The 13,236-nt window shown below is 37.2% G+C and overlaps 2 protein-coding genes across 2 annotated transcripts; one reads left to right on the top strand and one right to left on the bottom strand.

Moving 5' to 3' along the window:
* The first annotated feature begins 451 nt into the window (after nt 1-451).
* On the top strand, nt 452-4,368 carry LOC110040960 (apoptosis regulator R1-like). Its single transcript, XM_020746225.2, has 2 exons — nt 452-967; nt 3,099-4,368. The coding sequence occupies exons 1-2, from the start codon at nt 530-532 to the stop codon at nt 3,222-3,224; spliced, it is 564 nt and encodes a 187-aa protein (XP_020601884.1). The 5' UTR covers nt 452-529; the 3' UTR covers nt 3,225-4,368.
* Nucleotides 4,369-6,336: 1,968 nt separating this feature from the next.
* Nucleotides 6,337-13,222, bottom strand: LOC110040969 (uncharacterized). The gene is made up of 4 exons (XM_089298872.1): nt 12,692-13,222; nt 11,155-11,276; nt 10,789-10,870; nt 6,337-9,510 (listed from the first exon to the last, which is right to left on the bottom strand). Exons 1-4 carry the CDS (start codon nt 13,110-13,112, stop codon nt 9,311-9,313), a joined length of 825 nt encoding a protein of 274 aa, XP_089154998.1. The 5' UTR covers nt 13,113-13,222; the 3' UTR covers nt 6,337-9,310.
* Between the last annotated feature and the right edge of the window lie 14 nt (nt 13,223-13,236).

Raw genomic sequence — 13,236 nt, 5'->3', positions numbered from 1 at the left:
GACGTCGTTACAAGTGGCGGTGCATTCTCTCACGTACCACGATGATACACCAGCCACATTGTTAAGAGCGATCGCATTTTAACGTGCTCAATTTTTCTCCCATACCACACAATGATACCTGTGAAATGAACCGAAATTTATGATCGATTTTGTTTTGTTGTAGTTCGTGTGTTCACGTCGGCGAGCTGTTTATTTAAAATTAACCAGTAATTGTTGCATTGTGTATATTTGGAATTAATGTCTTGAAAAATTACGTCATGACATACGTTGGGGTCCGTATAAAAACTTGCTTTTTCAGTTTGCATTGGGCAATTTTCACTTGGCGACCTAGAAATTATTTTGCGTGTTTATAGGGTCAATTTTATCGGAAAACAACGTCAACCTGCCCACGAAAAGCATGCGCTTATGACGTCATATAATGAAAACATCATTCATTTTTAGCAGTTCGTTGATTGGTTAAGATCGAAGGTGTATTTGATTGTAGTACAACTCCATACAACGCGAAGGAGCGTAACAAGCAAGGTCGACAATGCCTACTGTTGAAGAAAACAGATTGCAGTCGTTTCACAATATTGTCAAGGACTACATCGCATACAAACTTCGGCAGCATAATATTTTTTTGGCTGGTTATCATGAGAATTCGTCTCCTTCGGCGGCTGCCTGTCATTTGCGACGAGTCGCGGACGAACTAATAGAGGAGAACAGTCAGTTATTCGATTCCATGTGCGACCAACTTCACCTCACACATGCCACAACATATTCCACTTTTGTCGGAATTGCGGATGAAATTTTCCAAAGTGGAAAAAACTGGGGCCGAATAGTAGCGTTTCTGGCGTTTGGAGCCACACTAGCGGTGTATTGTGCGCAAAAAGAGGATTTGGCTCAGAATATCGATAACATTGTTGAATGGCTCTCGGTCTACATGGACCAGAACCTCAGCGGTTGGATTGACGACAATGGCGGATGGGTGAGTACTGTTGGACATGCAACTGATCTGTGAATTCGTGTCCATGTCAAGTAATAGTAATAGGTTTACAAGGAGGGAAAAAGTCATTCACAGATGCAGTAAAACATGCACAGTGTAGTAAAAACGCTGATTCACTGACTATCGTGCGCGGTTTGTTGACAATAAGAACCAAAGGGATTTCAAATATGTGGAAATATCTTCAAAAAAATATCTAGCGTTTTTTTTTTTAGAATTGTTTTCGAAATCAAAAATCTCCTTTTTCCTTTGCTTCGTGGATCGAAGGTTGAAATTTTCGGAAGGTTTCTTCTGTTTCCTTAATTTCTTCTTTTGCATTGGCGTGGAAGTGCCAAGCTTGAGCTCAACAGGATGTCTTATATGAGTTTAAGCCTACTACAAGATTTTTCCTACCACAAAAACGCAGATTAAAGAATCCAAAAAACATTTTCTTTTGCTGGGCAGAAAAATGTTTCACGATTTTAGGCTAAATTTAATTCTCGTATCCTCTTCCTGTCGGGTGATGTTTTCGATCGTGTATTTTCAAGAATAGAACTAGCTCTTCCCGGGGGATTTCACTCTGTATGGCAACCTTTCATTACACACATAAATTACAAATGGTTTCAGTTTTTACAGATACGTAGTTCGAATTCAAATCTCAAATAATATTAAAATAAAACTGAATAGCTAGTATTTTCGAACATTTTCTTTACTATTCAATAAACTATATTATATTAACTTAAGCTTGTATTGGTGCAGGGTTTTTTTCAAAATGACTTGGTAATTTGGGAATAAAGTCTGTCTTTGCCAGAAAGTTCTCGTCGGCGCCAAGACACGTCTCTTGTCTGCAGATAGAAGTGTTTGGAATCGTGTTGTAGTAAAAGTGCGGAAACTCATACATTTCCATATATGTCGCATTTGTGGTAAGATGGAAAGATAAAACATTACCCTCAAGGAAATGCTTTCCTTCCTTTCTCCTTTACTCTTATTCACTTTGCTTTGACAAGCTCTATAAGCAGCGATTGACAATTAAAAATAGCGAAAAGGATATGGTTGGATGGCGTTCAGCATTTGCCAAATTTTTTCATTTTCAAATGGTGATGTAATTCGGCAAATATTGTATTTATACACTTTGATCTGAGAGGTTCAGACATCAAACCCTTCTGTGGGTTGTTAGCTTCTTCATGATATTCTCCTTGAATAGAAAACCAATATTGAAGACACTATATGAGCAAAGTTTGTTGTTTCCAAAGAAACTGGTCAAAACTGCTGGGTTGCCTTGTCGGGCAAATGAAACACAGCTATTTATTTATCACCTTGAAGCAGATAAAGGTAAATTAACCATCATAGCAAGTTTGTGAAGCTGACACTTCGCTCAGCGGTAGCCCTTCAGCATGATCATAGACACTTTTCTCTGGTGAAGGGCAAACCCGTAAAATGTCAGCTTTAGGAACTTGCTATGGTGGTTTTCTTCCTGCATCAATTCAAGTTGATAAATAGCTAAGTGTACACCCAAATAACTTTGTGGTAAAGTAGCACAGATACTGACATTGCCTCGCACCCTCCCCCCTCTCTGATAAGTATTGCTTTAAGGCCCAACTAACCATAAAATAGTGACAAAGCTTTTACAAAAATTTTCTTTTCAACTGCTCTGAAGCCCCCTCCTCCACCCAACTTTTCCCTCTTTAAAACTTAACTCACTTTACTTATCCTTATCCCACAGTAGGAAGTGGGATGTTCAACAAGCCCAGGGCAAAAAAGAAACAGATTTCACAATATATATTTTTGAAACTTCAACAGGATTGGTAGGGTTCATACAGTGTAGTTCCTATTCAAGGTGACATATGAAGCTGCAACAGCCATGGCATACACTTCTGAGAAAAGAGGAGCAACCATTTTTTAGTCAGAGAATTGCATGGTTAACTCCTCAATAAGTCTTCCTGAAGATACATTCACAAAACAGCTATTGATGTGAGAGCACTGGAACTGCTCTAAACTTCGAGAGTTCAGCAAAAAATTGCAAATATGACAGCATTGAATGTCCGAGTACAGGATATTTGTTGCATTTTTATTCAGTTTTGTAATATTAACATGCTATGTAAGTTAACTGTCATTTCTTTTTTTGTTGTTGTTTTAGGATGGATTTATCGCTTTCTTTAAAAGAGATGATGGATCTTCAGAAAGTGGGAGAAGTGGTGGATGGCGTGTGGCAGCTGTTGCTGGTCTGGGACTTGGGGCCCTGCTTATGCTGGCGTGTAGATGAAGTCAAGAAATAATGTCTTTAAACTCGGATATTTAAAGCTTTCAACGTGTTTTATCTCTATTTACCTGTTATATATTTTCTAGTTGTCTTTGATCAGGTTTCGTTTATAATAATGTGGTTACATGTGCTCTGGGTGAACACAAACTGGACAAAATCAGGTGTGGGAAACATTGTGTTAAACAATCTAAAGCAGAGAAAAAATTAATATTGTTCCGTAGTTAGCCAAAGTATTTTCCTTCATTATTTTTAGAATGACCACTGCTTAAAACTTAAGATGGTTACAACTATGTATATTTTTAAGATCTCTGTCAATAGTGTGTGACATTTTTAAGATTATGGTATTTTCAAATATCAATGACAGTTGATTATCCAAGAATAATAGATGTGAAATATGTTCTTGTGCCCGTTCACTTTACTCACCAGTGGGCATGCATGCATTCAGTCACTTGTAAAACTGATGCGCACGACATCTTTGTATCTTCCATGAAGAACTTATAATTTATTTAAGTCAGTCTGTAATTAAATTATCTTCAGTTGAATAGAGCATTACTGTGAATACATGTATTACACTATTTTGAGTACATTAAATACAGAACACCTAAGTAAGTGGCATCCGCAATAGTGACATCTGTGGTTTCAACATGAAGATCTCTGCATTGCTTTTTATAGTTGAAATCAATTACAAAAAGAACGAAAGAAAAAAATAAAATGTAAGTGAAGTCTTGAAGTCTTGCTTAACGGCTTAACAAAAAGTAATCTCAGAATTTCATTTTACGTAATTTGTGTTTGTACAAACAATTGTTTTACATGTAACTCTTATTTACTGTTATTTTGGTTAGCAAAACTTGAAGTTCTGTTCATAGTAATCCCCATTAACACTTGTGAACCACCTTCTGGAGTTATAAATAAAATTGTTTTGGAGCAAGATGATAGATAGTGATCATTGATAATGTTATATCTGGCTATATTTGTACATATTGATGAGTTCTTTGAGGTTTATAGCAGTCACCTGCCTAACTATCAAAAGACAAGGGCAAGAAACTGAAAACCCTCCTTGAGTTTAATAGTAACGTTTTGCTCTCTGGACCTGATGAGCTTGGATGAAAAAAGAATATCAATAAATATGAAGTTAAACATTTGTCAATTGTGCCGTCTCATTTACTGAATTTGTTTTTGTAAGACTTGAAACAGCATGGTTGTACCATTTAAGTTTATTTTTAACATTTGAATCTATTGCTTCCTTTCATCTTTGGAGGGAATTGATTGTCAGCAGCCAATCAGAAGATACTTCCTCAAACAAATACCATGGTGCCTTACAAAATCAATAATTAATTTAATTTTTAATTTATTTTGTTTTGCAAATTTAGACTACGAGTAGTCCCTCTTTCGCTTAGTCCGTCGTGCGTGACGCGAAAGAAAACCGCGAGAAAAAACTGGCCGCGCGAAATCCTGGAGGCGAGGAGCACGCAAAAGGAGGGACTACCGCCTAAGCCCAAGAGTTTGAATTATGCGTTGCTCTCACAACGCAAAAATATGATTGGCTTATGTTAGGAGCGTTGACAACGTGTTGTCAACATTCCAGATACCTGTGACGTCTTGGAGGAATGTTTTGGAATCGGAGCACAGAGAAAATCGAAGCGTTGGAATCGCGCTTCGCAAGCCGTGATGTTCTTGCGAATCTGCCAACAGGCGCTTTGGAAAGATTTAAATTTATCCAGTGTTTTGTTTGGCAAAGCTTTCTGCCTCCACCCCGACTGCGAGCGTGTTAGTGATTTCGCCGCTCAACAGCATCGTCTAAGTCAGCGAATATAAATTCACTGAGCTTGGCCTTTCTGCCGTCCATTTGAAAGATTGAACCGGACTCTCACTTGACGCCGGACACTCACCTGAAATTTTCCGCTGCTATCGGCAAACATTTCACCGCAGTTGGATGATCTCCTATTTATAATGTATAATGTATAATGTAAATTCTTGGTTGAAACTCTGTTGAAATTTTCGCAATAACTTTTAGACGCAGCGAAAATCGTTACAAGAGGCCTTATTCGCCGTCTTCTTTTTACAACTTCTTTGACACTTTCGCTGAACGAACACTGAACGAAGATATACTTCTCACGGCATATGTTTTTGCCTGGCTACTTGAAGAGTAGAGTTGAGCAATTTTATTCAGATCTCCCGGGGCTATTAATAACAGGCGATAATAAAAGGACGTCAAGATGAGAAATCCTACACCGAAAAATCACTCGGCCGTGAAAGGGCAAACTCTTGGGCTTAGGCGGTAGTCCATCCTTTCGCGCGCTCCTAGCCCCCAGGATTTCGCGCGGCCATTTTTTTCTCGCGAATTTCTTTCGCGTCACGCACGACGGACTAAGCGAAAGAGGGACTACTCGCAGTCTATTGCAAATGCAGCCAAGTCATGTTTTATTCAGGGGCACCCAACGACCGTTTTCTCTCTAATGCTGTTAGATGCTGTTTTAGGCTTTCTGGAGTACTTTTAAAGCTCTGTAGGTTAATTTTAGGTTGTACTAAAAAAAATTTATCTGTTCGGATATTCTAGGGGAACTTGAGTATTCTCGAATTTAGTAGGGCTTTTTTGTCCATTTCCCGAAAACCTTAGGTCTTATCGCCTTTCCGAAAATGATAGCTGACCTTTTTTCGGTACTCAAAACGACATTTTCAACAGTCCGAAAACAACAGACATTAAATTTCTCATGTCACGAAAGTTCGAGGTGCCAATTCTCTCAAGAAAATCAGAGGGGATTAAAAGCCTTCCGAACAGATAATTTACCGAAACGATCCGTTGGGTGCCCCTGTTTTATTCCCTTGTTGTTGCTCCTATCTCCAAATACACATCACTGTATGTTTGGTTGTCGAGCACTTCTCAGATCTTAAGAAAACATGAAACTGTTACCTCAAGAGAGACTGTGAAACCGCTCCAAACACTGCAACAATGAGAATGATTCCTGGAAATTCCCATTTAAAGAACTGCAAATTTAAGGAAAACCATTTCTTTCCCTGTGTCCATATACTGTACATTGAAACGCTCACCCACATATTTGGGAGAACTTGACAAAATTGTATCTGACTGTCTAACAATTAAATGTACAAAATCAACTTTAAAGCCATCTTATTTTTTATTTCCCTTTGTATTAATGCTTCTTAATTTAACGTATTGTAACATACATAGGAAATACTTGGTGATGATGATGACAACAATGATGGCAACAATGGTCAAGATAATACTGATGATAAAGTACACAAAGATGAGAAGGATAGTAAGGGAAGTCGGAGCAACTATTGTAATCATGGAAGTATGGAAATCAATCCACTATTCAGAACAAACTATTTGAAAATAATTCCTTCACATCCCCACTGAAGATGCAAATACTAGCAGTCTAGACCTCTTATTTTAGTTCAAAACAGCAACTATGCCTCATCTGAACCTCCTTTTCTTCCCATATAATATTATGGTTGCAAAAGAATAAAAGAAAATGCTAAAACCACAAAATTTAATACACCTGTCAGATTGCTATTATAATATCATCATGCTTACATGCTCATTAATAAATTACAGCTTGGCTTTGTAGCTTTGGGAAAAATGCTGTCAAAAGTAGGGTTGTCATAAAGTTTTAAAGCGACTTTAATTGCTGGAGTGGAAGACTTATTTTTTGTCTTTCTTAGAATCAGGGCCGGGTTGTTCAAAGCCCAACTAAGCTAACTCAGGATAAGCAAGCATTTTTATTTCAGTTTTGTAACTTTTTAAGTCAGGTTTTCTGTTTATATTGTTTGTCCTTCAAACTTTGAATATTATCAAACGACGTGTACATGAAATGTAAGTGGTGAAAAATATTTTTATACTAAAAAATTAATACTACGGTTAACTTTAAATCTTGCATTCGTGTTTACTGTCTTTTGAACAACCCAGCCCTAATAGCCCTGCAGGTTAGCTGGCCAAGATCATGAAGTAGATGTTGATTTTTCCCAGCAGTCAGCTACTTCAGACAACCCTGTGCAAAGTACATTAATCTTACTCAATTTGTAAACTAAGGCTATGTTCATATTTGGTGCCTGAGTATGATTCTGGCTGGGTGCTAATGTGAACATACCCTTTTTCCAAGTATTCACACCAGAATTTGGGCACTGTGTCCGCGCCCGGGTACAAGGTCTCGACCTTGCACTCGGGCACTAAATGGTTCTTGGGTGTTTGGAGTACCCAGTGTCTGAATGCAACAATATTGTGCCGGTGCCCAGGCACCAGTGCTCTGAAGAGCCAAGTGTGAACACAGCTGATACTTAGTAAGATAAGTCAACCTACGATATTTGTGAGTTTGAAATTAACTTCAATTTTACCAAATCTAACCATCAGTGTTCCTTACAATATTGTTTTTAACTAGCTTGCACCATTACATTAGGTCCTTATTATCTGAAACAGGGTCAATAAAGGAGGAGCTGGCTATTTTACGTTGTGTAACTGAAACTACGAAAATCCCCAACCAAACAAAAACGATGAGTCTCATAAAGCAAATTGTCAGTACTGAGCCTCTGAATTACAATACATTTTAGCAAAATTGATACTTGCCATTTAATCAACTACACTCACAGTGAATATAAAATGCAAAACAAATTTAACCAAAAATGTATAAAAGCATGGAACTCTAACTACCAGTAATCATGTGCTAGATAAAAACTAATGCTACCAAAAGCAAGGCAACTTATGACTCCAGATGTGGAACATGTGGGATATAATTCAAAGAGAAAAAGCAAATATTTAGATCCATATCTTACATTCTGTTTCACTCACTTATTTGAAGTCTAGTGAACAGAAGGCAGCCATACTATAGAACATGGCTGATGAACATTTTCTAATCAAAGTGCACATCATGAGAAAGCATGAAAGATGATACCATGAACATACTTTCGATGTTGCCATCTTATAAGCTTGAGATTTCTATGGCATGGTAATTGACAAGGGCACAGTCTGATTCAACCATCATGCATAGAAATTGTGAGCAAATAATCTAATATTGTTTTAGTAATTACATTGTAACTCTACTAGTGGTTCAAAACTTTATCTAAATCGTCTTCACAGACTCTTCAAAAATGCAAAGAAGGGGTCACCAGTTTGATAACAAATGAACAGCGCTAGGCTACCCACTATTGATTTATTTGCGGGTAAATTTCTGTCTGCAATGCAGGCTAGGCATTCGTGATAGAATGCTAGTAGATTTATACTAATTGGATATATGACTGGGGGCATGGCGAGAACTACATGTATACATCCAAATTCTCCGAACTGCATGTAGTATAATAAATTATATTCCTTTGAAAGAGCTCATAAATATAAATTACACAAAAAAGCTATCACATAACATTAACATTGTATTCTCATCACTTCATTTGGACTCAGCCATGACTAACACAATAATAAATTACAAGACCTCCATCAAGCCTGCAAACTACAGCCCCCTAAAGGACAATTACCTGTTATATTCAGGATTTTTTGCAATGAAAGTTTAGTCTGACCACAAAACACCACATTGAAGTTCTGTTAATTTGAAACTTGTAAATAGAAATTAACTTTTTTCTCTGTGAAACATGAACTCTTTCCATAACGAACTCTGATCACCAAATTTGGTGAAACTGTAACCATTGTTCCTGGACTGACAAATACTTGCCTTGCAGGCTTGTCATCTTGTAAACGACAGTCATAAACAGTTTTACATGCTCATGTACTAAACAAACACCAATATTGAACACTTAAGTACACCAGAAATTATAGTAGTCTAGTATCCTGTATTACCATAACCAAATTCACTATTAGCCAATCAGGAACCATGTCTACTGTCCTGATATCCTACAACATCAAGTCACTGACCTGATATGGCTACAATATCTTAGTCACTTGGCCGAATTTGGGTACAGTAATACCTAATCGTAACTTTTTTGGAACACTTTGGCAGCATATCAGGTTTCTTTGGTCTCACCACGGCTTGACCATACTTACCTGATATGCTGCCAAAGCATGCCAAAAAGGCATGGTTAGATATAAAAATATTACTTTCTAGAGTAAAATAGCTAAGGCTTATTTTTTAGAGTCCATTCATCAAATAATCGACCTTGGAATATCTCGGTCTGTGAAATGCATACCACCAAGGACGACCAATAAGAATAAGGGCAGCAAATAAGAACAAAGTGCCGAACCCAAGAGCAATAATCAGAGAGGCATATGTGGTGTGGTTTTTACCATACTTTTCATATTCCATTGTCAGTGGCTCGGTAGTTGTCACAGCTTGGAGAAAAAGAAGATAATATTCTGATTAGAAATATTTAAAAATACCATTGTCCCAAGAAAACAACAAGAACTTATTTGTGCCCTTTTGTCACTTTTTAATTTACAAACCTTTAACCTAAGTCAACTACTAGCTACCAAACCACAATAAACCAGCTTATTCCCTTTTATTTTCACATTCCTGAACTTAATTCATGGAAATGGGAGAAGCAAATTTTGCCAAACTTAAAATTTCATGATTTGGCAGAAAAATTACATGACATCTAATTTTCACAGACATCTGGCAAATGCTGTTCTGCATTAAGACAAAAGGCAAACAGACACTGTCATCTCAGAATTGACATTACAGGTTTAATTTTACATAACCATATTTTACATTGATGTTAGTAACAGAACCATAGAACCATAACAAAACAAACTATTAACAGAGACAGGTATGGAAATTCATCGGTGACAAAACACAAACAAAACACAACTGCTATGAAATATTACACAATTTGTAAAAAAAAAACCAATAAAATATCACAGCATTGTAAACTATAGAACTTAGAAAAGAATGGCATGTTGTAAAATGGGAAAAGATTTCTATGACAGTCACAACAAAGCAGTGCCCCTTCTATTGCGTCCTCCTTTTTGTTCAAAATAAAATTACTATATGAAACGCCCAAAGGGCTAAAAATCTTTCGTGACTAGAATATTTCGTATAGTGTGATCGTCCGGGTGAGTGTAGTTCTGAAAAGAACTGTTGTTGGTGACTGACGTTTCGACAACCTGAGCGGAAGTCATCTTCAGAGTTGACTCTTCTTGACTCTGAAGATGACTTCCGCTCAGGTTGTCGAAACGTCAGTCACCAACAACAGTTCTTTTCAGAACTACACTCACCCGGACGATCACACTATACAAACTACTGATACTCCTGGGTTCAAACCATTTACCGACTAGAATATTTGTGCTAGGGACAAATTCTGAAACCTTAGGGGCCAGCTAGCCAGGCATGAAAAGTCTTGTAATTCCCATAAATGTTTTTTGTTTATTCTGCTGTAAGAACATTTGTTTGCCTTAGTTATTGAGGTTTACAAAGTAACTGTGTGCATCTAGGGTTACAATAGCTCTGTGTACCAGATATGAAAAGTGTCACATGTTTTGCTACACGATCTCTGTAATTTTTAGACCAACAATTTTTTCTTTGGAATTCTGTTTATCCTGGTGTCAGAATGTTTGTCTGCCTTAGTTAAGGGAGAGTTTCATAGAGCTTTAACTGTATTGTAATACTCTTACCTTCAGTATTAGTTGTAGCTGTTACACTGCTTGATGTCTCACTAGTATTGGTTTTGTTCTTGGTTTCAGAAGTCGAAGGTTCCTAGGTGAAAATGGGAGAAATTTAACATCCTTACAATAGAACAGTAATATTATTATCAACTGCAAAAAGTTTCAAGTGCCAGAAGCAAATATTTTCTATGGATGTTATTCATCAGATGCATGTGAGTGAGTGTGTTTTCTTTTTCCAAACCCAAGGACTAAAAATATTCAGGTAACACCCTGATTAAACTAACTAAATGCACCATGTTGTAGAGTAAGAACAAAACTCGATTGAACATAAACATGTCTAAAAGCAAGTCTATATCCTCAGTGCTCACATCTTACCTTTTTGCTTGAAACATCAGCATCTGGCTTGACAGTGGATGTATTTTTTACATCAGATTTTGATTCAGCAGAGGAGACACTTTCCTGCAGGTTAACAACGTCCTTGGCTGCAACTGTATTACCTGCATGTGAAAATTGGAAAAAAAAAATTAAAAGTCAACACGTTTTTACACAATGCTTGCTTTCAAAGTTGATGCAATATTTATAACCAGATTCTTTGTTTTCTGATATTTTTTTGCATGATATGTACTAGACAGAAAACAGTAAGAAGTGGTATTATTGAGAGATTATTTTTTTAAAGGATGATGGTTTCTCTAATGTAGGTTGGATTGAGGCATATAACCTGTTTGAAGCAGAAACAATATTTCACACTGATTGGTAAAAATACAATTTGAACATTAAGTTCTTTGTTTAAGTAAATTTGTTTGAAGACTACGAGTCTCACAAACAAGAGCCCACATAAAAAAAAAATCCCATTCCTAACATGTTATCAAAGCATGACAATAGTTGCCCGGCAACTATAACTACCATTAAAAAAATGATTGCATTGGTTTAGAAAAAAATTGCTTTTCCAAAGCTGGGTAGTAGACGTACATTGTTGATGAATGAAATTTCAGCCAGCAATAAGCTCCCTTTCAGCTGGTGAAATTAGCCAGTAGCAACTTAGCTACTAACGGCTCTGTTATATAGTATATATTAACAACTATACTGTGGCTATAGAAGATACCAATACTTTGGTTTTTAATTCAGGGTCTTTTTTTTTTTCACTCCTCTATGTCCAAAATTTGATTATAGGGAGACTTTGAACAAACCACGACAGCGATGGTAATGGAAACGTCCCTAAACTAAGGGTTTAATTAGCAGACTAATGCACATGCCTAGAAAATCTTAGACCATTTCTTTGCCATTCTGACAAATTGTGCTGAGTCTGGAGAATGTAGGCTACAGTGGCCAATTTTATGAATAAGTTGCTCAAATTTGACGCTGTCTTATTATAGCATTAACAGTAATAGGCAAACTGAATAAATCTAGATTACTGCATGATCCATGGGTTAAATATTGCACTGTATATATTCACTTTTCACTCAACATTGCCCTCCTCTTGTTGCGTTTGCTTAAACTCCCTTATTTTCAATATTTGGGTTTCCAATGTTCGACCTCAGATCACCGGCCAAAGCATTGAAAGTTTTAAGGCTTTTGGAATTCTGTAGCACTGGTTGGTTGATAAATTATATGCTGATCTACTAGCTCTTCAAGTCTATACTTGGTGGAAAGTTTATCATAATATCCAATTGAAACAATTTTGCCTCCTTAAAATATATAATGTACGCTGAAATAGTATGACATATTCTCTAATAACCTATGGATTCATGCAGCTGCAGAATTACCTAACAAATGAATGCTTGTGATTAGCTTTTTGTCACTATTCACACCTAGAAAGACTAAGCTTACTGTACATAACTACCGAGAAACACATTTGTTAATTTACAAGTACATGTTCAATCGCGCTCTATTTCACCGAGATATTTACCCTTACCTTGTAGCAGATCTCGAATCCCAACCACCGATCCTTCGGCCTTACTACTCACATCAACCATGCCCGCAGAACACAGACTTTGTGGCCGACAGTTCAGAATAAAACAGTTGTATTTTTTGTTCTGGTCATTGGTGGGTGGGCGAGGATAAAACAGGTACACCGTACAGTTGATATTATCGCAACAGCCTTGCTCGCACTCTGCGGAAGAGTTCACCATTAACCCTTCGGGAACAGAGACGATTCCTGAACTGTTTTCAGCCTTTTCTCTCGCGTTTTTCATGTTGACCATTTTGCCGTTGAACCGCTCAACCATTTGACACGAATCAGTGGTTACTTCTGTTGTCCCTACGCTGAGTACCTGCACAGTTACCAGATAAATTCCAAACAGAGCCACTGCGTAACATTTTCGCTGCTCCAACATGTTGATTGCGAGGTAAAAGATTTCAAAATAGCACAAAATTCGAGCTAGCCGCCCCCCATGCCACGAAAAGAACAACAAAACACGTCGCGTCTTAAATAAGTCACGTGGCCTCTTTTATTGACCT

The sequence above is a fragment of the Orbicella faveolata genome, unplaced genomic scaffold, assembly GCF_042242905.1.
Source record: "Orbicella faveolata isolate gen_17 unplaced genomic scaffold, um_ofav_v1 contig_1, whole genome shotgun sequence".
In the NCBI taxonomy this organism is placed as follows: Eukaryota; Metazoa; Cnidaria; class Anthozoa; order Scleractinia; family Merulinidae; genus Orbicella; species Orbicella faveolata.
The sequence above is the reverse complement of the archived record's forward strand: the minus strand, read 5'-3'. Positions and strand labels throughout refer to the sequence as shown.